The sequence below is a fragment of the Alternaria triticimaculans genome (genome assembly GCF_023758025.1).
Source record: "Alternaria triticimaculans strain BMP 0046 chromosome Unknown scaffold_42, whole genome shotgun sequence".
Taxonomy (NCBI): domain Eukaryota; kingdom Fungi; phylum Ascomycota; class Dothideomycetes; order Pleosporales; family Pleosporaceae; genus Alternaria; species Alternaria triticimaculans.
Genome location: NW_026055999.1, coordinates 27,793 through 48,749, shown reverse-complemented (window position 1 = coordinate 48,749; position 20,957 = coordinate 27,793). Strand labels below are relative to the sequence as shown.

Genomic DNA, 20,957 nt, shown 5'->3' with positions numbered 1-20,957 from the left:
TGTGTCACGTGAGTAGGTATTGTGAGCTACGCGCGCCCGCACCACGTGTTGACAGCTGTCAGAAGCCCCTGCATAATGCAGTAGTGTAGTAGATACGATTGAAGTCTCTAGTTGTTCTTCCAAAAGCAAGCATCTGCGTCAGCATCGAAGACCGAAAAATGGAGTTGGGCAGGTCAAGCGTCGTGATAGCGCGTCTTCCGGCGCGCCTGCTAGACCGAGCGCCACAGCCAAGGGGTGAGAGCCACCGCCTCATCCATCCATCATTCCCGGGATCATCGCTCAGAGGGGCATTCGCGACTTTGGCGATTGCAACCACAATGACTTGATTATTTTCACTCAAAGACTTTGTCTAATTCAATGCCCTAAAATACCCTCAATTAAACCTCAACTTCCAAGTTTGGCGGTCGAAGCCCTATCGCCGCGATGCCGCTCATCACCCCCTCACGGCTCGCCATCATCATCGTCTCCTTTTCGCTCTTGACTTTCTTCTGGACTTTCGGCCTGCCGCAACAAACGCCCCAGCCGACGATACCCGTTATCGACCACTACGACCACAAGAATGTGCATACCGAGCCGATAATACCGCCGCCCGTCATCGAGACTCCGCACGCGACATCCACGCCGATAGCACACGGAGATCATCCGAAGGAGACAGATGATCACAGATGGGACGATAAGGGAGCGCAAGGTGGAAAGGGAAAGACAACACCGTCCGCGCCTACTAAGACAGGCGTCGCGGAGTATGAGGAAGATGGCGGAAGATGGGAGGATAAAGAAAAGTTGAAGGGTGGTGATAAGCCGAAGAGCGTGTTGGGCTCAAGCGCAATGGCGGCGCCTACAACACTAGCCACCGAGGCGATACCTGCATCGAAGACTCCGATTGCGGCCAAGCCAGACGTTGCGCCTACGAAGCCCGCCGAAGCCGCCGTCTCTACACACGCAGTCGAGAAGTTCTGCAGCGACGCCGATGGAGCGAAAGACGTCATGGTCGTCCTCAAGACATCGAAAGCCGAGATCGAAAAGCTCAACAGCCACCTCAGCAATCTGCTAGCCTGCGTTCCCACCTTTGCCATCTTCAGCGACCATGCCGGCGAGTTCCAAGGGCACAAAGTACACGATGCGCTCGATTCGATAAGCGGCGAGACCAAGTTCAAACACAAAGAATTTCAGGAATACCAGCTCATGCATGCTGATGCAGAGCACAAGCCAGACATGAAGAAGCTGGAGGAGCTGGAAAAGTGGAAGTTCTTGCCCATGGTGTACAAGGCGTACCACATGAACCCCAGTGCCAAGTTCTTTGTCTTCATCGAAGCCGACACGAGTCTGAGCTGGACGAACCTGTTACAATGGCTGAACAGGCTGGACTACCGGATACCGTACTACAGCGGAGCTCCTTACTACATTGCGGGCACACAGGTCGCGCAACGCGGAGCAGGCATCATGATGTCTCAGGGCGCACTACGACGGTACTCCAAATCTTACGATGAGCTCTACACAACCAAGTGGGAACCGGACAACGGCGAGCAATGCTGCGGCGACTTGATGCTAGCGAAGGCGCTTGGCGACGCACATGTGGAATTCTACGCTTCGTGGCCACTTCTCCAGAGTGAGCAGCCAAGTACACTTGATTATACTAGGAAGCATTGGTGTGCTCCTGCCGTGTCCTGGAATCACCTTGGCGGCGACCAACTCACGAGGCAGTGGGATATTGAGAAGAAGTGGACCACCGCTAATGGCTGGAAGAAGCCATATTTGTACCGCGACGCCTATCATGATTCAGTGGAACCGCACATCGAAACGCAAAAGGTGGGCTGGGACAATCTCAGCCAGGATACCAAAATTGTTGCACCAGAAGGACGTCGGCAAAAGCTCAAAGACGACGCTGCGAAGAAAGAGGAGGAGAAGGAGGAGCAAGACGCCGAGAAGAAAGAGAAGGAGAAGGAGGAGCAAGACACCGCCCAGAAAGAGGAAACCCCGAAGGAAGAAGACAAGACCCAGCAAGACGACAAGAAAGAGCCCGCAAAACTCAAACTCGACACCGCCCCACCCCCCGACAACCGCGTCTTCCAAGAAGCCGGCGCCCTCCCCACCTCAAACAGCATCTCCAAACGCGAAGACAAGAAAGACCCCAAGAAAGACGACAAGAAAGGCAAGGACATGAAAGAAGACAAGAAAGAACCGCCAAACTGGGATAAGCTCGCAGAGAAACACCCTGATGCAGCGGACAGCTCCGAGCGCTGCCAGGCCGTTTGCTCAGAAGTAGAAGACTGTCTGCAATGGCGGTATACGGCCAAGGGGGAGGGGGAGTGCCATCTCAGCAAGGTGATTCGCTTGGGTGGGAAGGTGGGGGATGAGGAGTGGACGAGTGGGTGGGAGGTTGAGAGGATTAATGGTATTAAGAAGGAGTGGGCGTGTAAAGAGGTTAAGTGGAGGTTTTATCAGTGAGGGGGATGAGATGGGTTGGATGGGTTGATTCAGGAAAAGAATGGCGTTTTTGGGGTTTGTTTCTGGGAAGTGGGATTGAGATGAGAGCTTTTGTATAGTTTTGAGCTACTCTCTGTTGAAAGCTCCGAAGCTTTGGAGGACGCGAAGTGGTTGTATATACCCTTTTTTGTTAATGTATATGGTTATGGCATGATGTCTTTGAGCTCGAGGAGTTGAGTGAAGGTGGTACCGCACACATAAGGTGGGTCTAACTTTTCACAACCACGGCTGTGTTCTGTCGCTACCACGTCACCCATGGGTAGCTGCCAAACATTTCGTTCGCCATATATATGTCGCCGCGTATGATATTCACTTTTCGCTTTTCTCTATCACGAACGACGTCAAACAGCGTTACTTTCACTCTTCAACAACTACGACTTATCTGTTTATCAACCCACGTTGCATGACTGCTTCTCATTCCTGTCCACAGTCCGACGTCCTCCCCAAAAAAAGGTACAAATAGTTTCTAAAGATACGGAAAGTTCTACTGACAACTTGTTTCTTCTAGAAGTAATCAACAATGCTACTAGCTCGACTCTTCGGTCATTCCCAGATGCGAGCCCCCTACGGACGGTTTCCGCCTCCCAGAGGCTCAATAATCTTTGGATTGGCATGTTGCTGGGGGCAATGGAAGATGGACAGGGCACGGTTGGAGAGAAGGAAAGGAAAGACCACGAGCCTAGTGGGCGGGGTGTAGACGATGCACACGTGGAATTGTCAATCCAGATCAGCGAGCCCACCATCAAATCCTCTTCAAGTCATCAAGATCACCATACAAACGTCATCAGCCTCCCAAGTATACCCCTGGCGCATATGAGCAAAATCATGCACCCCACCGTTCCTGCCTTCCCGCGCTTGACCTGGAATGGCAGGCGCGATACGCCTTCTTGGCTACTGTCATTACCCCGGTTATCTTGATGTCGTCGCCTCAATAGTTACAATCAACACTACTCACGGATTGTATCTCGTGCACTCACCTCCGCATACCATGGAGTCCAACGCCCTCTCTCAACTCAAAACCCTGCTATCCGCCGCCCCAACCCTCCGCGCTCAACTCAGCAACACCGAGCGCCTCCAACTCAGCGGCTTAGCCGAAGCACTTCGGAATGAGCTGGAAAGACCAGATGAAGCTGTCTTCCGGGTGACGTTTAATGAGGTGCGTCTCCTGGGTTGTGGTGGTCTTTCCGGGTTTGCGGGGTTGTGGCTACTGCATCTGGTCGATTAGCGCTAACCACGGACGGAATGCATTCAGCCTGGACATTATCTCGCTATTCGACTCGCTTTGCAATGGGAAGTTTTCGAGGCGCTGGGTGATGTTGGAGAGAAGGGGGTGTCGTGTGAGCAGATTGCTGAGGGCGCGGGGGCGGATGCAAGATTGGTTGGTATGTATACTTCATCGCGAACTTTCGAAGGTCCTCAAATTCGGCACTTAGGGCTATTCGAAAGCTGTGGATATATCTGTCCGATAAGGTGGCACTAACCGAGAACGTACAGCGCGCTTCCTATGCCATCTAGCAGCAAACGGGACAATCCGTGAAGTCGATGTCGATACCTACGCAAGCGCTCGGCTCTCAGCTTCTTTGAGGCAGAAGTCTTTCAAAGATGCTATACACTTCATGTAAGCCTCAGGTCCTACCCAACCATGTATACAAGACCCTCTGTTCATACCACGTTCGCAACAGGTTCGACGACTTCTACAACGTAGGCTGGCGCGTCCCCTCGTTTCTCGACTCAATCTCCCACCGCAACCCATCAGATATCAACAACGGCCCATTCCAGCACGCCCATGGCTTCTCTAACAAGTCGCTGTACACGTATTTCGACGAAGACGCAGCTATGGGAGAGCGCTTCGGCGGCATGATTCAAATGTACAACGCTGGCAAACCTTTCTTTTGGGAGGATGGGTACTACCCGTTCAGAGAGCGGTTAGTGGAAGGTGGACCTGTGTCTGACGAGGAGGTGCTACTTGTTGACATCGGAGGCGGTGATGCGGGCGATCTGGGTCTGTTGAGGAAAGCGCTTGGAGATGATGTCAAAGGTCGACTTGTGCTGCAAGAGTTGAAGCATATTGTTGATAGGAGCGAGCAAGATGGGTTTGAAGCGCATGTGGGGGGTTGGAATGAGGTTCAGCCGATCAAAGGTACGATTTTCGTCGTATCACAATCCTGAGTATACGCCACTAACAGTTCTGAATAGGTGCAAGAGCATATATGCTTCAACATGTTCTCCATGACTTCAGTAGCGAGGACGCATGTCGCCGTATCCTGAGCAACATCGTCCTCGCTATGAAGCCCGGGTACTCCAAGCTTCTCATCAAAGAGCTAGTCATACCCGATCGAAACGCACCATGGGCGTTTACGGCCATGGACGTCAACGTCATGCAATCGCTTTCTGGTCAAGAGCGAACAGAGTCGCAGTTTCGCGAACTTCTGGAGTCGGTGGGACTGAAGATCGAGGGTATTTGGGGTCATGAGAACGCGTTGGATGTGGTTATTGAAGCCTCTCTGCCCAACTAAACCGAAAAAAAAGACCATTCCTCGAAACCGCTGAAAAGTTCATATACCCCAAATGCTCGCGAGAATATCAATCGCTTTTGCTGTCATCTTCATCCCAGACACGAACCATGTTGTTACTCTTTTCGCACTACTTTCAGGGTTGACTCCCGCGGGCCCTTGCGCACAGGTACGAAATAGTCTTTCGCCACCAAGACCTTTTCACGACGCTGTTCGAGCGACAGTAATGAGCCTTCAAGGAACTTTGTCCGGAATCCGTCGCATGATCCGAGTACTGAGGCCCATGATTCCAAATCCTCCTGATCAACAACAGCCGCGTCACCCCAATTACGAATGATAGTAACGTCTATCGCGCGCTCCAGATGTCCCTTGCACCCCCATCTCCTTTTTGAGTCCTGAACTCTCATGAGGAGACGCTGGATGGGGTTGCTGCGGTCCAATTTACTGACGCATTCATACAAGGCTGGTGTGAGTATTGGTCTTTCGGACGGGCGTGAGAAAGCGGCGAAGAGGCGTTTCATAGCGTAGTTTTGGAACGCGGGTACATTCAGCTGTTGACCTAAGGACCAAGCCAGCATCGCGGCCTTGACTGTCCACTCCATGGTGTCTTTTCCGTGAGACTCGCACATGTCCAAGAACGGAATCGTGGTGGAACGGTCAAGGTTCTTGACTGGACCATTCAACTCGGTGTATTTTCCAGTGTAAAGCCATTGTACGAACAAACCAAGCACCTCGGGACAGTTGATTCCGGAAATTACTAGTTCTAGTGCGGTTCCAGATTTGGGCGGGCGGTAACAGGCGGTGTGGTGGTTACCGTAGACAGAGTTCAGCAGATCAAAGGGCACGTAGATGGAACCGAGGCTGGCGTGATTCATTCTTAGGCATATCTTGATAGATCCATTATCTTGTTGTGCGCTGTCAAAAACGGTCAGTGGTGTGGTCTTTGGGGAAGAACGATGTCACTCACGAAGCGACCAATTGCTTTCCTTGCGAACAAGTATCAAGCGAAGGCGGTTCAGTTCCTGTAGCCGACATCTCGGCATGGGTTCTCTTGGGTGGCATGCTGTTGTCTGACTCTGATGTTGATTCGATCGTAGAGGTAAGGTAAGGTGGTGTGTAAGAAGTGGGATAAGAATGAGGTCCTTTAAGTATATAGGCACCCACAGGCTTCTGTCTCTCACCTGCCTGTCGAGCGGTGGCTTCCTGGACAGTGAGATAGCTCAATCTTACCTTGCCACGGGAATATCACCATGCGTACCATGATTGATGGCACTCACCTCGCAGATGGGGTAACCTCACCACAGAGATCATTTCATTGCGTCTTCGGTACTCAGGCAATGCCCGGTTCCGTTGATGGCCACGTTCTCTAAATGCGACACCGACTGACTTGAGCTTCAGGTATGAACTTGACCGGAGAAATCGATTGCGAAGGAGCGAAAGGAATCTACGCTGACAGCAGCGAGAGTTGATGGTCATCATGCGGAAAGCGCATTGTCGGATTCACGAACGACCGCCCAAGCGCCGGGTCTGCAACCGTTGCGCGAACTTCAGATTGAACCGGTAGTACGTTGTGGTGTGCGCATTTCTGGCCGCGGTCATGGTACAGTTCAGCATGAACCAGAACCATGAGCCATGAGGATGGTGATGTAGTCGCAAGGCCTGACCGTCAGATCGCTCTCCCGCCTCGAACGCGCCAAGACCCAGAACACCTGACCGCGCGCCTTCCCATCCATCACCCCATCACCAACACATCCCTCAATCTCTATACCCTGAATCGAATCCAAAAAACAAGCTTCCCTCAACAAACGCATCACCACGTACTCCATTAAATCAACTCCGTCAACCATTGTTTCGAGACCAGCCTCACCGCCAGTAACGCCGGCATCCCAGCCACGCCAGCCCCTCCGGCCATGGACGCGACCCAACCACCCACGCGGCGCACGCACCCCGCCACGTCTGTACAAAAGTGCCTGCATGCCACCTGCAGAATGGACTACGACTTGGCTTGCAGATTTCCTCGCTGATATTATTAACTCAATTCCCCTCTCACACACTATCTCACTTTTCGAGTTCCTTCGTACTACCATTTTACCTATCGCTATCCTTGGTCATTCGATTGCTTCCGGGATACCATCACTTGACTACTGAGTGTTGCTTGGACGATAGCGAGCTTGGACACCACCACGACCGCGTTATACAAAACCATTGATTGTTTGCGCTGAGATTACAGTGCGCATACAATTATTACTCATTCTGCGAAGGACGATTTACTGACTTTACTACAGAACTTATCGCATCGCATTACTACACAACACCAACTACCACCACCACCACCTCCACCTCAACCACTCCGACCAACGAGACCCCCTCGTTCCCCCCACCCACAACCGCAACCATGCAGCGCAACATCGTCATCTTCCTCATCATCCTCATCCTCTTCATCCTGATTGCCGCCATCGCATACCTCATCTACTACCTGCAGACGCGCATGGCTGTCGGCGGCACCGCGTCGTCTGTTTCGGATATGACTGAGAATGTGTAAACGACCACGCACTACACAAACGCAACGCAACGCAACGCAATGATTATACAACAAAAACAGTTCGGAAGGAAGAGACCGACATTTTACGACGACATGATTACATTACAACACAAGACAACATATCACCGAAGATAAGGACGATGTGGTTCGCATTTACACCGGCGTTATAGGCAGTTGCATGGCTATGCGACTTGCGCCTTGGAGTTTATTGTATGCGAGAACGAAGATAATGCGATTGAAGAAGCCATATTAGAATGGCATGGGCCGAATTGGGATACCCGCAACGTTATTACGGAGCTTATTGTTATGTTTGTATATACAATTGCGCATGGAGAGGGATGGAATGGAATGAATCACATACTCAAAGTTACTTTCAACTATGTCTCTTGATTGTCTCGTCTGTGAACTATGTCGACTTGATTTGACTTGAGCCTCTGGTCACAACTTGGGAGAGAGAATTTAGTACAGGAAAAGCGCATGCCAACCACAATGGTGCGTGGACATGGACTTGCAAGGCACGCGATCATGTTCACTGGGCGTTGTAGGTCATATTCTAGGCGTATGTATAAACGTTGTAAATTTTGAACGATGCCAGATACACAATGCGAAACTGGAACCGCTTGAACGAAGCCTTGATACTCCAGTATTCCCTTTCCGTACCTATCCAAAGAAGTTCTTATAATACATTCGGTGCCTATACGCCATACCCAGCAGACACATGTGTACCCTTGTGCAGCTGATCAGGGTCCTCCCCAGCCCCCAAGCGCATCAGAGGATTGGAAGATGAAAACTGCTCCGTGGGTATCAACCGGGACACGGTTGGTGGTTTGCGCAAAGGTGGAGGAGGTGTGATGGGAGATACGGTCGGCGACTGGAGGAACGATAGAAGAGGTGTGATGGGTGACCATGTCGGGGAACCGAAGTTTTTGGGTAGCATCTTCGCGTATGGCATCGCGGGGGCGAAGTCGAATCGAACTTCACCGGAAGGGAATATCTTGATCGGCAATTTCGGTTTCGGGTACTACTCGACTTAAGCGGATTAGTCGTCGTTCATCACTGTGTCGTTGGTGTCGTCACCGTTTAGAGGCTCGTCCACGTTCTCGGTGAAGACTAGGTGGCTTTCGTAGTATTCGAGCATCTGCGCTATGTTAACACTATCTAGGATTTCAAGAGAACATTTGAACGCACCTTTTGTGGACACTTTTGGTAGACGTGCTTGAGAGGGTGCTGTGTCTTTTGCTTATTCGTCCACACCAAGTATGCAAACTTCTCCAGTTGGCCCGTCTTGGGGTCCTTCGTTTGCTCCACCGTGTCGATGTGGTCGACGTCGTGTTCCCATGAGCCTGGTGGTGGGCTCCATTCTACCACTTTCTTCTCTGGCTTGTCTGCCTTGGCGCGCTTCGTGGAGGATGACGGGGTGCCAGACTCGGATTTGATGCCGGCGGTCGATGGTCGTCCCTTCCGCTTCTGGCCCTTGGGTTCTGGTCGGCCTCCGATCTTCTTAAAGTACTCGTTCAGCACATCAATGGCTCCCTCCCTGCGACTGTCAGTCTCAACCTAGTACAGAGCAATGCCGCAACGAACATGTTCTCCTCTGCCTCCCATGTCCGGTCCTTGGGGTCGTCGTAGCCTTCCCATTTCACGTCGAATTGGAGGACGCCCTGGTGTTGTCAGTGTTTGCGCGTGGGAAAGAGGTGGTGTTTGCGCGCACCTTTGTGAATCTGTGACCGTGAATCGCCTCAACGACGTATCTGTCGCATTGTCAGCACGATGCGATCCATGTACATATGGATTTGCGCGTACTCGTCCTCTCCCACCTCACTGTCATCCTCGTCCTCTTCGTCGTCTATGGGATCCTCCTGCACCGGCTGCTTTCCCTTTCCCTTTCTTGGCTGCGCGGGGACGTCTTCGGCGTCCGAGGACCCGTGATCGCTAAGAGCGGCTGCGCGAGTTAGCAGCTGGATATTACGCGTATGGTGATTGTTTGGGTGGGCGGGCGCGACTCACGAGGCATGTCGAAACGCGGTCGCTAGAAATGGAGAATGGATATGACGGAGACGTCAATCTTCGTGGAGCTTGAGGCGATTCGGATAAGCGCGATTGGAAGGCCGCGATGCGCTGGGGATGGGTGTGGTGGCAGCTCGGGGCAGCAAGCGTCAGGGCAGTTCGGAGAGTTGGAGCTGGCGGAAGGCGCGTTCGCGACTCGCGGCCGTGCGCCCTGATGCCAAGCCCTTCTGGGGAAATTTCAAGACCGACATGGCAGCTGTTTGGCTATACCCCACCACCCCTCACTACCAAACATACCCGGGATTCCCTCCTAGTGTGTGTCTGTAGTCTGATACTTCTTCGGAGTCGTGCATTTGTTACTTCGGCGGTCATTTTCACACCGCAAAGATGCGTAAGTGCGGGCAGCAACAGCTCCGAACTCCATACCCTGAGTAGTGAGATACATATGCTAACATTATATAATTACAGAGGTCGACCTTTCCAACGGTATGCGTCCGAATGTGCTACGAATCGCCCGCGAATCAACGACTGACAAGGTGGGGTATAGCGCAGGTGATGAAGGATGAATCGGGCAGGCCATTCATCATTGTCAGAGAGTACGTGGAATGATATGGAAAGGGCTCAAGGCTCAGTAAGAGGCAGCAGCTAATGTCTGGGGCAGTCAAGGCAAGAAGCAGAGGCAACACGGCAACGATGCGGTCAAGTCCCACATCCTCGCGGCCAAGACGGTCGCGAACATCGTCAAGAGCTCTCTGGTACGCAGCACCGCTCTAGTGGAAGGAAGTAGGACATGAACTTATGAAACTAGGGACCCCGAGGACTGGACAAGATCCTGATTTCACCCGACGGAGACATCACAGTCACAAACGACGGCGCCACCATTCTCTCCCAGATGGAAATCTCCAACCACGTCGCGAAGCTACTAGTCGAACTATCCAAATCACAAGACGACGAGATCGGTGACGGAACAACTGGTGTCGTAGTCTTGGCGGGCGCGCTTCTCGAGCAGGCAGCAGACCTTATCGACAAGGGCATCCACCCCATCAGGATAGCAGACGGGTACGACCAGGCTTGCGAGGTTGCCGTGGCCAAGCTCGACGAGGTCAGCGACGAGATCAACTTCTCCAAGGAAAACACCGAAGAGCTGTTCAAGGTCGCAAAGACAAGTTTGGGCAGCAAGATCGTTTCCAAGGCGCACGACCAGTTCGCCAAAATCGCCGTAGATGCTGTGCTTTCGGTCGCAGATCTCGAGCGGAAAGACGTCGATTTCGAGCTCATCAAGGTTGACGGCAAGGTCGGTGGATCGCTCGAAGACACATTACTTGTCAAGGGTGTCATAATAGACAAGGACTTTTCGCATCCCCAGATGCCGTCGGAGGTCAAGGACGCCAAACTCGCCATCCTCACATGCGCGTTCGAGCCACCGAAGCCCAAGACCAAGCACAAGTTGGACATTACCACCGTAGAGGAGTTCAAGAAGCTACAAAACTACGAGTCAAACAAGTTCACCGAGATGATTGAGCAGATCAAGAACACCGGCGCCAACGTAGTAATATGTCAGTGGGGTTTCGACGACGAGGCCAACCATCTTCTCCTCACAAACAAGCTCCCCGCTGTACGGTGGGTAGGAGGCCCAGAAATCGAGCTGATCGCCATCGCAACCAACGGACGCATCGTTCCCCGTTTCGAGGACCTCAGCGCAGAGAAGCTCGGAAAGGCTGGCATCGTCCGGGAACTGACCTTCGGAACCACTCGCGACAAGATGCTGGTCATTGAGGAGTGTGCGAACACAAGGGCTGTCACTGCCTTCATTCGCGGTAGCAACAAGATGATCATCGACGAGGCCAAGCGGTCACTACACGATGCCCTCTGTGTCGTCCGAAACTTGGTGCGCGACAACCGTATTGTATACGGTGGAGGAGCTGCAGAAATAGCATGCTCGCTCGCAGTTGAGGATGCCGCGGTCAAGGTAAGCGTTACGGAGCTCCCCAATGACAACAACTAACACTTCGCAGAGCCCTGGCCTTGAGCAATACGCGATGCGCGCCTTCGCCGATGCCCTTGACGCCGTCCCCATGGCGCTGGCTGAGAACTCCGGTCTTAGCCCCATCGAAACCCTCGCCAACATCAAGTCCCGACAAGCCAAGGAGGGAAACACCAGGTTAGGTGTTGACTGCATGCAGACGGGAAGCAACGGTAAGTGCACATCGCTCTTCGTTATCCAACCATCTCCCCACGGCTGTCTCTATGATTACCGGCTGCCTCACCGCTATCAAGCATAGCTGCAGTACGGACTATCTCCGGGAGACCCGAGACCCGTGATGCATTCAAGTTCCCGCATTCAGTTCCCGCATCCAACGCCCCCGTGGGGTACGGTGCATTACCCCACGCCACGCCACTTGCTGCGCTGGCATGAACGCAACTACAAGTGGAGATGAGCAGGAGTCATCTGAGACCTTTGCTTTGCTGTCATTGTTATGCACAACGTCATGGGCCTCATTGGTGGCTGAATTACCGAAGATTGTGCTAACGTGGCGTTATCACAGATATGAAGGAGCACTTCGTGATCGATCCCTTGATCTCGAAGCGGCAACAACTGTTGCTCGCTACACAGCTGTGCCGTATGGTACTCAAGGTACGTATCGTAACTTTCCCGCCCTTGTTCCGTAACGAATTGTCGTTTGTCGCACCGCACACCCTTGGTGTGACTCCCTTTCCCGCTATCCCTTCCGCTTCCCTCCCGTCTGTGCAACCTCGCTTTGCTCACTTTCCCTCCCTTGCGTCCGTCTTCTGGATCGATTGCAAGGCCGGGGAAGCGGGGAAGCCGAAGATAAAGCATCGCACGGGTGGTGCGCTTTATGCAGGTTGCATTGTTCTCGTTACACGCGAACAAACACTACCCTTCCCTTTTTTTCGCTTTGTGTTACCGTTTATCCTCACCGCTGGATCACTGCCTTGTTGCCAAACAACTACTGACACCAACGCACAGGTCAACAACGTCATCATTGCTGGAAACGACGACCAGGACTTCTAGACGCTGATCATGTCACCCACGCCGTACCTATCACACCGATTGATCTGTGCACTTGTGTTTGTGACTGTGCCTGTGCCTGGTCGTGGGCGCGTCGAGAGCGAGGCGCAAGGGCATGTTGGATGGGCAACATCTAGAAGCCATGTCTAAGGCGTTAATACCCATAGACTATTCAAAGTAAAATCAATACAAGCATCTTGGTGCTATCGAGCGGGCTCTTACATGGCATTCAGAGTGGTGAACCGTACTATGTTTGGTGTGGACGCCGCACTCTGATACTGTTGTCTTTACGTATCTGGGGTTTCGAGTCGCCTAGGCTTGCGTATCATGGTTGCATCACGGTGTCACTCCGCGGCATGAGGCCCAATCCTTTGATCCTGCGATCGTCGTTCTTGACACTCGAGTCCGGGTTCCCCGTAAGCGAATCGAATCCTTTTTTACATGATGCGAACGCATGCCGCTTATGTGCATAGCATAGCATACTCGATCGCGTGTTGATCAGATCGGGAAACTCGATTCCTGACTTCTATCCTCATTCCCAGATGCTGTCGCATGGACATTTCTCATTACGAGACATCTGGTATCCAAAACGCAGGGGGTTTGTGTAGTCTTGACGCGAGAATCGTTTGGTATGCGAGATGAGTCGTTCACTGGATAATTAATTGAATGGTGCACTATTCTTCTTCGCATCGGCGCGTATTATCGTTGTTTCTTTAACAGGTAATGGACGTAGGGATAGGAAAGAGATAATATCAGATGTATGGCAACGCTACCGCTAGCTTTTGGTAGACAATTAAGGTATACATACGAGCTTTGTGAAAACCAACTGGACTGTTACAAATGCGTTTTGTTATGTTTACTTCCGTCAGGAAATATCTTGCCACATACACGTTGCAATGGCATTAAAACAGATTTAAATGGTACTGCTCCTTATATCGGACTTCAGAAAACTCTCCTCGCTCACTTGACTGATAGAACTATGGTAAGAACACTCGTGACTAGACCAGGAAGATGTCGCCGAGAACACATGCTACATTTCTAGACAACCGCCAACTCCACAACAAGTCACTTCCTATATCCACACCTCCCATCACACATACCTCGCTTACACTAATGCCAGTACCAAACCATCTGAATCATACATGTTGTACTTTGCCACCATCGACTCTCGCTTCGAAATCTAGCGACCGGGTAAACCCTCCTCTCCCACGTTACACACGCTCCTTCGCTGCAGGATTCCTACGTCCGCATCCCCGTCCATACACCTCGTCTCGCAGAAGCGCTGCACGTCAGTAGCGCAAACACGCTTAGAACACACTTAGATGAAGGAATCCGTTCCTTGCGGATATGTCCGTCCTGCATACAACAACACGAGGGAAAGGAACAAGGGAAAGGAATACGCTAGCCGGTTCGGTGCATATGTCGCTGCAGGGCGTTTATGCGTATAGTGCTGGGTGTTGAGTGCTGGTGTTGTTGAGGTGGAGGTGGGCTGTGAGAGGTCGGGATGTGGACATGATTTGGGGAGGTGGAGGGATGTATTGGAGGGATGTATTGACGGGTGGAGGGGAGTGACGAGTATTGTTAGGACGGGTGGTAGGCGGGCAGAGAGTGTGGGATGGAAGGTAGCGGGCAGAGGGTAGCCGGTGGGAGATGGTGCTATTACGGTAGTTGCGACGAGTTGTCGTTTCGATCGCTGTGTGAAACTAACACTCGCATCCTATGGTGAGTACTGCAGTCGCATGTTTAATTCGTGGGCAACGGCAAACTCATCCGCATCAGCCTTCGCATACAAATCTAGACTTGCAATCACCATACCAATCCTTCGAAACGAATCGCCCATTCCAACAATTACCATATGGAAGTCGGCACTCCATTCGCTCTGATCCCTCTTATCGAAAGAGATCCGTATCTTGTCTATATCAAACAAAACTTATACATGCGCGTAACTATACCGCAGCATTTTCTAAATGCAGCTAAGCGATCGCCGCGGAATTCAGGCACGCGCCCAATCTTACTATCAGCATGGTTTGGCCATTCGCCTTACCCATACCCATACACGAAGGATCGAGTATGAGGCGAAGCGGAAGCGCGTGACGAAGATATCCTGGGCGCAGGGCGGGATCTCATGCTAAACTGATAAATGTGCATGAACGTAACGATAGCTATTATAACGGCATGTTGATATACTCTGCGCGTAGATGTGGAGACAAACGTGGCATGCAGAGGGCCGAAAATACTCGACGACGGCACGGGACAAGAGCGGCAATGAGGAGGATCATGTGAGAGTCTTGGAGACGTGTTCGGACGCATGGAGCCTCAGTTGTGACAGGTGACACTATTCTCCTTGACTGCGCCCGAGGCGTCAGCCCGGATTAAGGCTGTGGCGAGATCAGATCTGGGGCTGATATGCGGGGGTGGAGATGGGGTCTCCAAGTTACCAGTTTCGCAAGACAAGCATGACATGGACGCTGATGACGCTATCAGGGTAGTTGTGTTGTACAGCGCAGAGGTCAAGTCATCTGTCACAGTAAGCAAGAGCCCCGAGCGTGATAAACGCAGGGCAAGTAATATCGCCCTCTCGCCCCGAGCCTTCCCTCCCTCACCGTTGGCTCTACAGCCGTCTGCCGTCTGATGTCAGCATCATGTTCCGCCCGAAGTTCGTGTTCCGAAACTCGTCGCGAGATATGGGACCGCGGAAATAGCTTCGCATGTGATGTGACGGCGGATCAACATAGCATAAAGTACAGCCAGATATAATACCCCGATACGAAGGAAGCGCGTAAGCACCGGTGAAAGCGCATGCAGAACCGAACCACGCGACGACGTCTGTCTGGGGTAACTGCGCCAGGCATGCGGACGCGGAGGCTACGGAACAGATCCGAAACGGAAGGTATCGACCGGGCATGCGTTCGCTGATGCCGAGAGTCCTGTATAACTACGCCTCGGTTGTCTGTCAGTGGAGGAGAGGTTCTGCCTATTCTTCCAGAATGTGGAATTAGACGTTGCGTTTGATTAAGGTTGGTGTGCTACAGCAGGTAGACTGCGTGATCGAAATCGCGCTTTTGGTGCGACATCCTGCCGGCCACGTATGGGGCTATGGAGGAACCTGCAAAAGATGGGAGCCGAATTTCTCGCTTGCGTCTATTACCGACTTTGGGAGTGAGTGGTGGTGGCTGGAAATGACATAGGATGCTGGGGGCTTGATAGGCTGGATATTTGTGCTTTATCCATGAACCATGCGAACCGCAACCACGGGATGAAGAGCCATGTCGCTCGGGCCGTGGTAAACCATGGAGGTGTAAGGCTGCCGAAAGTCTTGGTAAGACTCGGGCCGTGTGATAAAGTACCTTGGTATACATGTGGTTGTGTGATGAGTTGTCGGGCGTAACGCGTGGGGTCTGCTGAGATGATACGGCAGTTGTGTTATTAGTCTTGAGCTCGTTAGTGATATCTTTGAGTGTTGCACAATCATAGTCTTGTGCGGACTGGCATTGCGATCTTCGTAAGCTATGCGCGGCACTTGAATATCAGAGTCCAAATTCAGCTCCGTTTTCTGGCGGTGAAGAGGTATACGAGCATCCTGCCACAGCATTACAGCACCCCTAGGTAGACTTGTACGACCATGGAGTGAGACCTTGGAATCAGGGTTGGTATCTGGGGTCAGCGCCTCGGTCCCGACAGCACGGTAATACGCTCTCGCTGGCTGAGTGTAATGAATTCAATATGGGAGCGGGTACATCAGCGCAGGCTGACCACCACTCGAGTTGGCACCGTAAGCGCGTTCGGGTAGGACGAGATAGATGAAGACGCGCAGATGACAGTCAGCACGCAGTGTTACCGAACCAGACTTGGAACTAGGAACCATAAGCCCGGGACGGGTGAAAGAGCCTCGCCAACCGCCTCTTTCTGCAACAGCCTGTAACTACCATGTTCGAGGCGTTATATTGGAAACTTTCAAGACGTTTTGTAAGCCGCTTTCAAAGAGAAGGCCAGTCATACAGGCGTCTGGAAGGGTTGCCAGAGATGGCAAGGTGCCGAGTAATGGAACTGTAACCCGTCTTCAGTTCCACGAGGTCTCCAGACTTTGCTCACGGCTCGACCGATAAGCTAACCAAGGTAGGTGCCGGAAAGAGGGCCCATGCAAGGCGCAGCCTGAATGCAGAAGGTGGAACAAGATGGCCGTTAGCGAAGGAATCTGCCACAATCCTACGGGAAAACATCATCAAACCCACCCCTCTCCATTCGCCCGTTACAAAAAATATTGCTAAGATATCAGACGTGCAGTTGCTTTTGCAAACTTTTACCCCCATCTTTGGGTTTCAGGTACGGTCTCATGAGCAATGAGCCGGCCCGTTTGTCGCTGCAGAATCCTGCGGGAGCAGGGCGTTGTACTCGGATAAGCGATGATAAGCTGCACACGTGGGAGCAGTATACACCACACGGCGTTCGCCAAGCAGGGGGCGTGTCCATGTGAACTCGATGCCGGCTGGGGTAATGAGCCTGGAAGACTGTAGTTGGCCTCTTGGGACCTTTGCTCCGAAGTGCGGGATACTAGGTCGACATTGCACCGAAGGCCAACAGATGAATGACTTTGCTTGTGACATTCGGCGGAAAGACCGGCGCCTTGATCCGCTTGATGTCGCGTTGCCATCGGTGACCGGCGAGACGTCCGGATGTCATTTGGTTGGTTATCAGTGCGGAGGTGGACGATGCGACGAGCTCGTGCGTGCACGCGTGGGATGCCTGCGCGTCGGGCCCCACCGCCAGGCACTGGGGAACGTGTCGCTGCTTTGGGCAGCCACAGCACCTCGTTCAGGCAATCGACGATACTGAATGCGCGCCAGAATGGAGACCCGACTCACTGGAAATGAGGAATAATTTCTCCCTTGCTATTTGTTGGGCGCAACGTCCGCTTCCGGGGAACGCACAGGACTACTGCGATTCGTGCAAAATCCCTCATGTCGATTCGTGCAAGACGGCGGAGACCAGCATCAAGTTCCCCCCGTACGCTAGAGATGTGATAGAAGCGCTGTAGCGACAGGAAAGGCAAATCTTCCTATGCTCTGCGATGGTGATGTTTCAGTGGCATTGCGCGGCATTGCACTGACCATCAAAGCCTCGGTTAACTATCGCGACAAGCAGCACATGTGAGGGTGAGCACGTTGTTGCGGATGATTGGACAGTGAGCGCTGAGAACGGCCGGCGCCGCCACAGAAAGGGATTCTGCGATGCGCGAGCCGGGAAAGCACCAAGAAGGAGAAGGAGCTGCGCGACCCAGAGCATGATCACAACGTGACACGGAGAGGTGAGTGTAATGCTATCACGACCAACCGATGTAACAGCCGGTGGTTGCAAGCCAGGCAATTGGTGCACCTTGGTAGCAGCCACGCGACGCCCGCGGGGAGCGGCTGGACGCCCCGGATCCGATACGGTTAGCTCGAACATGGTTTCCAGGCTGTCGGGCTCTTTGCATTCTCCAGTGTCCGGTAGAGTGGCACTGTCAAGCCGCCATCGTGGGTGCAGTATGTATTATCCTGTAGCTAGTGTGGGTTGTATGCGAGATCGATGTGTGCGGCTTGATAGCGCAGCTCATATTCGCAGTGCAGAAGAGTCGTTCGTAAAAGGAAAACACAAAATGTACCGAGATCGTTTGCCGTCGAGCATGTGACGAGTAATCATACAGCGATCGACTCCCCGGCACTTGTCATAACCACGGATGACAGGCTGATGGCTACTCCCGACGCAGATACGAGCTCTCATCTCAGCTGGACGCTGACGAACTCGATCGCTTCGATTTTGTCCCGAAGAGAGAGCGACGGCAGTGAGTGAGTAGAGACGTCGAAGTTGGGCAGTGCGCTGCCTCGACAGAATGTCGTTCGTATTACGACGTGTGCGCATACCGATCACGTAGGTGCCACCGTCGCCATATGGCCGTGCATGCTCGTTGTAGAGCGAAAAGCAACGGCAGACCCGATACCACAATCACTTGGCAAGCGTCACAGCTTGCTATGTCGTGATCTGGGGTACAGTCATCGTCCTGCTGATGATCAAAGCAACCCGATTTAGGTCATGATACAACATATACGCAGTCTCGGAACGATGAAAGGTGGTTACGACTAATGCGAACATGAAATGCACCTTTGGCGTATCGTGCAGTCGTACCAGGTTTGATGGCGGTTCATTCCGTCGCGATAAGCCGATAGAGGTGGAGAGCTTGTGGAAGTTGACGGTTGTATGATGATCGTGAGAAAAAGCATACGACAACCACGACGGGGCCACGGTCCGGGGAACTAAAGTTCAGCTCCATGTCATGTCACGAGCGAACGACAGACTTTGGGGTGAACATGGCCCCGTCTTTCCCCACGCTGGCGTTTGTTCTTTGTACCAAAGAAATCGCTGTGCATAATGTGCGATCGATTGCATCGTGAGCCGGGTGGCTTCAGGAGCGACGACCGGTTGGATAAGCAGAGCGACAGGCACTCGACAGTCTAGTGCCACGTAGAGGTAGCTGCCGGTGTACAGCTCATGAAACAAGCATCACGCCGCATTCAGCGATAATGTGCGGTCGCACCTGATGCTTTTGCGGCTTTGTGATTCGACAGGCGCCCCAGATGACCTCGAGAAATTGCCGTGTACTGGACTGACGTAGCATAACAGCCAAGTTGGAAGTTACTGGAGGACGAGTGGGCGCACAGTGCACCATGGCAGGGTACCTGTCGCTACCCCAAAGTCTGGAGCGGAATATCTGGGGTAGCTGGCATGTCTCAGAGGCGTCGAGGACAGCACTTTAACCAGGTGGCCACCGGGCTTGTACCTCGTGGCCTGGCACCCTTGCGAATAACCAACGCATCTAGGAACCTAGCGAACAATGGCTTGCCGATTCACAGTGGCAGGTCAGCGTTGGTGGTAGGCGGTAAAATTCGCAATCGCAGAGACAAAGGCGGAGTTGACCACACCGAAAGCAGCCCTGTCACCAGAGCGTGCGAAGGCTGCTCTTGACCGCCACGGAAGAATTGAGGATCCCGTGTTGCCGACCCCAGTGCGGGGGATTTGCGCAGACGATGCAGACGGTGCAAACGACAGAGTGTCGGATGCGGACCTGAAAACAGGGCTGTCGCGACATTCAAGAGTACCTGTCTCGTCGAGTGTGCCAAGTTGCCTGTGAGGCTGTCTAGTTGGTGTGGATGGGCATGAGGATTGACTCAGGGTCCAAGAGGCACAGCCAAGGGCGCAGCCATTTGGGCAAGGGAAGCACATGGGCTTCAAAGGCTAGACTCGTGCAGGGGGGAATGTCGGAAGAGGCGAGTTAGGGAAAAGAAGCGCCGCGCGGAAGTTTTCAGCTGCTTCCGCGAGCGCTAACGGGATGCGACAAGCAGCATCACATGGCGTGCATAGGTTTTCGAAACCGCTGAGTTAGCGGTATTGTATTACGGCGGCGTAACTTTCTCCCAAGGTTCGCCGGGCAGGTGACTTGTGGTGCAACGGGTCCGCCAGCGACAGCAGACAGTGCTACCAGTCAGCCAGGCAAGCCGACCATGGGCGCCGTAGGAGCAGAGGGTGCCGTGGTCAGCATGGCCCCGATGGGCTCGACGCAGCAGCGCGAGGGATGGGCATGAGTCTTGAGGGAGGCGGTAGAGACAGCGAGTCAGGCAGTGTTCTGGAAGTACCAGCGTGCACGGCCTGTGTTGTTCACATCATGTGCCTCCCCACGCCCAGGCCGTCACCACGCGGGCGGCGACGCAGAGGTGGCATTCGCTGGCGCAGGTGGCGGCGGCCCTGAATGCGTTGTTTTGGAAGAGTGAATGCGGCCATGTCTCTGGGGGGGATGACGATGGGGACGAGGGCCACGAGCGTCGCAGAAACTGACTGAGAGGATCCATGGTAGACTCTGGACTCCGGGCAAAAGAGCGGTAGCCCGAGAAAGGCCGCAAGGGCATGGATCAAGGCTCTGATGGCAATCTGCCGGGGGAAGGAGCGCGTTGCAGGGGTCTCCTGTTAGTGTGGGTGCCCATCGCGCCTTCCATGTCGGCCCAGGTCGTAGGTCGTCGCTGCCCCCCTGCACCTTCTTAGTGGACCTTGCACGCACACCAGTACTTGGGCTTATACATACAAGATCCACTCCCACTTGCATGCCCTCTCTACATACCTCGCCCACAGCATTACACGCCTGCTCCCATTCACCCACTACGCTCTCTTGGACCTCCCCACATATACACCCATTCACTCACCACCGTCTATCCATGTATCTGTCAGCGCTGTAGCATCGCCGGCAACTCCCTCTGCTCGGCAACTCCATTGACGCAACCGGAACCTCATCGTCACTGACGCCAGCGGAACCACCGTTAACGATACTCCCCCCAACCCCAACACAACGCCTACG

At 53.1% G+C, this 20,957-nt stretch overlaps 5 protein-coding genes across 5 annotated transcripts; 3 read left to right on the top strand and 2 right to left on the bottom strand.

Annotated features, from left to right (window-relative positions):
- Nucleotides 1-423: 423 nt before the first annotated feature.
- Nucleotides 424-2,445, top strand: J4E78_010916 (uncharacterized protein; the record flags this gene model as incomplete). Its single annotated transcript, XM_049371491.1, has 1 exon — nucleotides 424-2,445. The coding sequence occupies one exon, from the start codon at nucleotides 424-426 to the stop codon at nucleotides 2,443-2,445; it is 2,022 nt and encodes a 673-aa protein (XP_049216784.1).
- Nucleotides 2,446-3,472: 1,027 nt separating this feature from the next.
- On the top strand, nucleotides 3,473-5,000 carry J4E78_010915 (uncharacterized protein; the record flags this gene model as incomplete). The annotated part of the gene is made up of 5 exons (XM_049371490.1): nucleotides 3,473-3,640; nucleotides 3,737-3,866; nucleotides 3,979-4,102; nucleotides 4,167-4,624; nucleotides 4,681-5,000. 5 exons carry the CDS (start codon nucleotides 3,473-3,475, stop codon nucleotides 4,998-5,000), a joined length of 1,200 nt encoding a protein of 399 aa, XP_049216783.1.
- Nucleotides 5,001-5,113: 113 nt separating this feature from the next.
- Nucleotides 5,114-5,872, bottom strand: J4E78_010914 (uncharacterized protein; the record flags this gene model as incomplete). Its single annotated transcript, XM_049371489.1, has 1 exon — nucleotides 5,114-5,872. One exon carries the CDS (start codon nucleotides 5,870-5,872, stop codon nucleotides 5,114-5,116), a length of 759 nt encoding a protein of 252 aa, XP_049216782.1.
- A 2,706-nt stretch (nucleotides 5,873-8,578) lies between these two features.
- On the bottom strand, nucleotides 8,579-9,553 carry J4E78_010913 (uncharacterized protein; the record flags this gene model as incomplete). Its single annotated transcript, XM_049371488.1, has 6 exons — nucleotides 8,579-8,677; nucleotides 8,728-9,076; nucleotides 9,124-9,200; nucleotides 9,251-9,290; nucleotides 9,343-9,481; nucleotides 9,547-9,553. 6 exons carry the CDS (start codon nucleotides 9,551-9,553, stop codon nucleotides 8,579-8,581), a joined length of 711 nt encoding a protein of 236 aa, XP_049216781.1.
- Nucleotides 9,554-9,933: 380 nt separating this feature from the next.
- CCT5 (T-complex protein 1 subunit epsilon) lies at nucleotides 9,934-12,580 on the top strand (the record flags this gene model as incomplete). Its single annotated transcript, XM_049371487.1, has 8 exons — nucleotides 9,934-9,937; nucleotides 10,015-10,032; nucleotides 10,094-10,142; nucleotides 10,208-10,301; nucleotides 10,355-11,515; nucleotides 11,562-11,742; nucleotides 12,093-12,181; nucleotides 12,536-12,580. The coding sequence occupies 8 exons, from the start codon at nucleotides 9,934-9,936 to the stop codon at nucleotides 12,578-12,580; spliced, it is 1,641 nt and encodes a 546-aa protein (XP_049216780.1).
- Nucleotides 12,581-20,957: the final 8,377 nt, after the last annotated feature.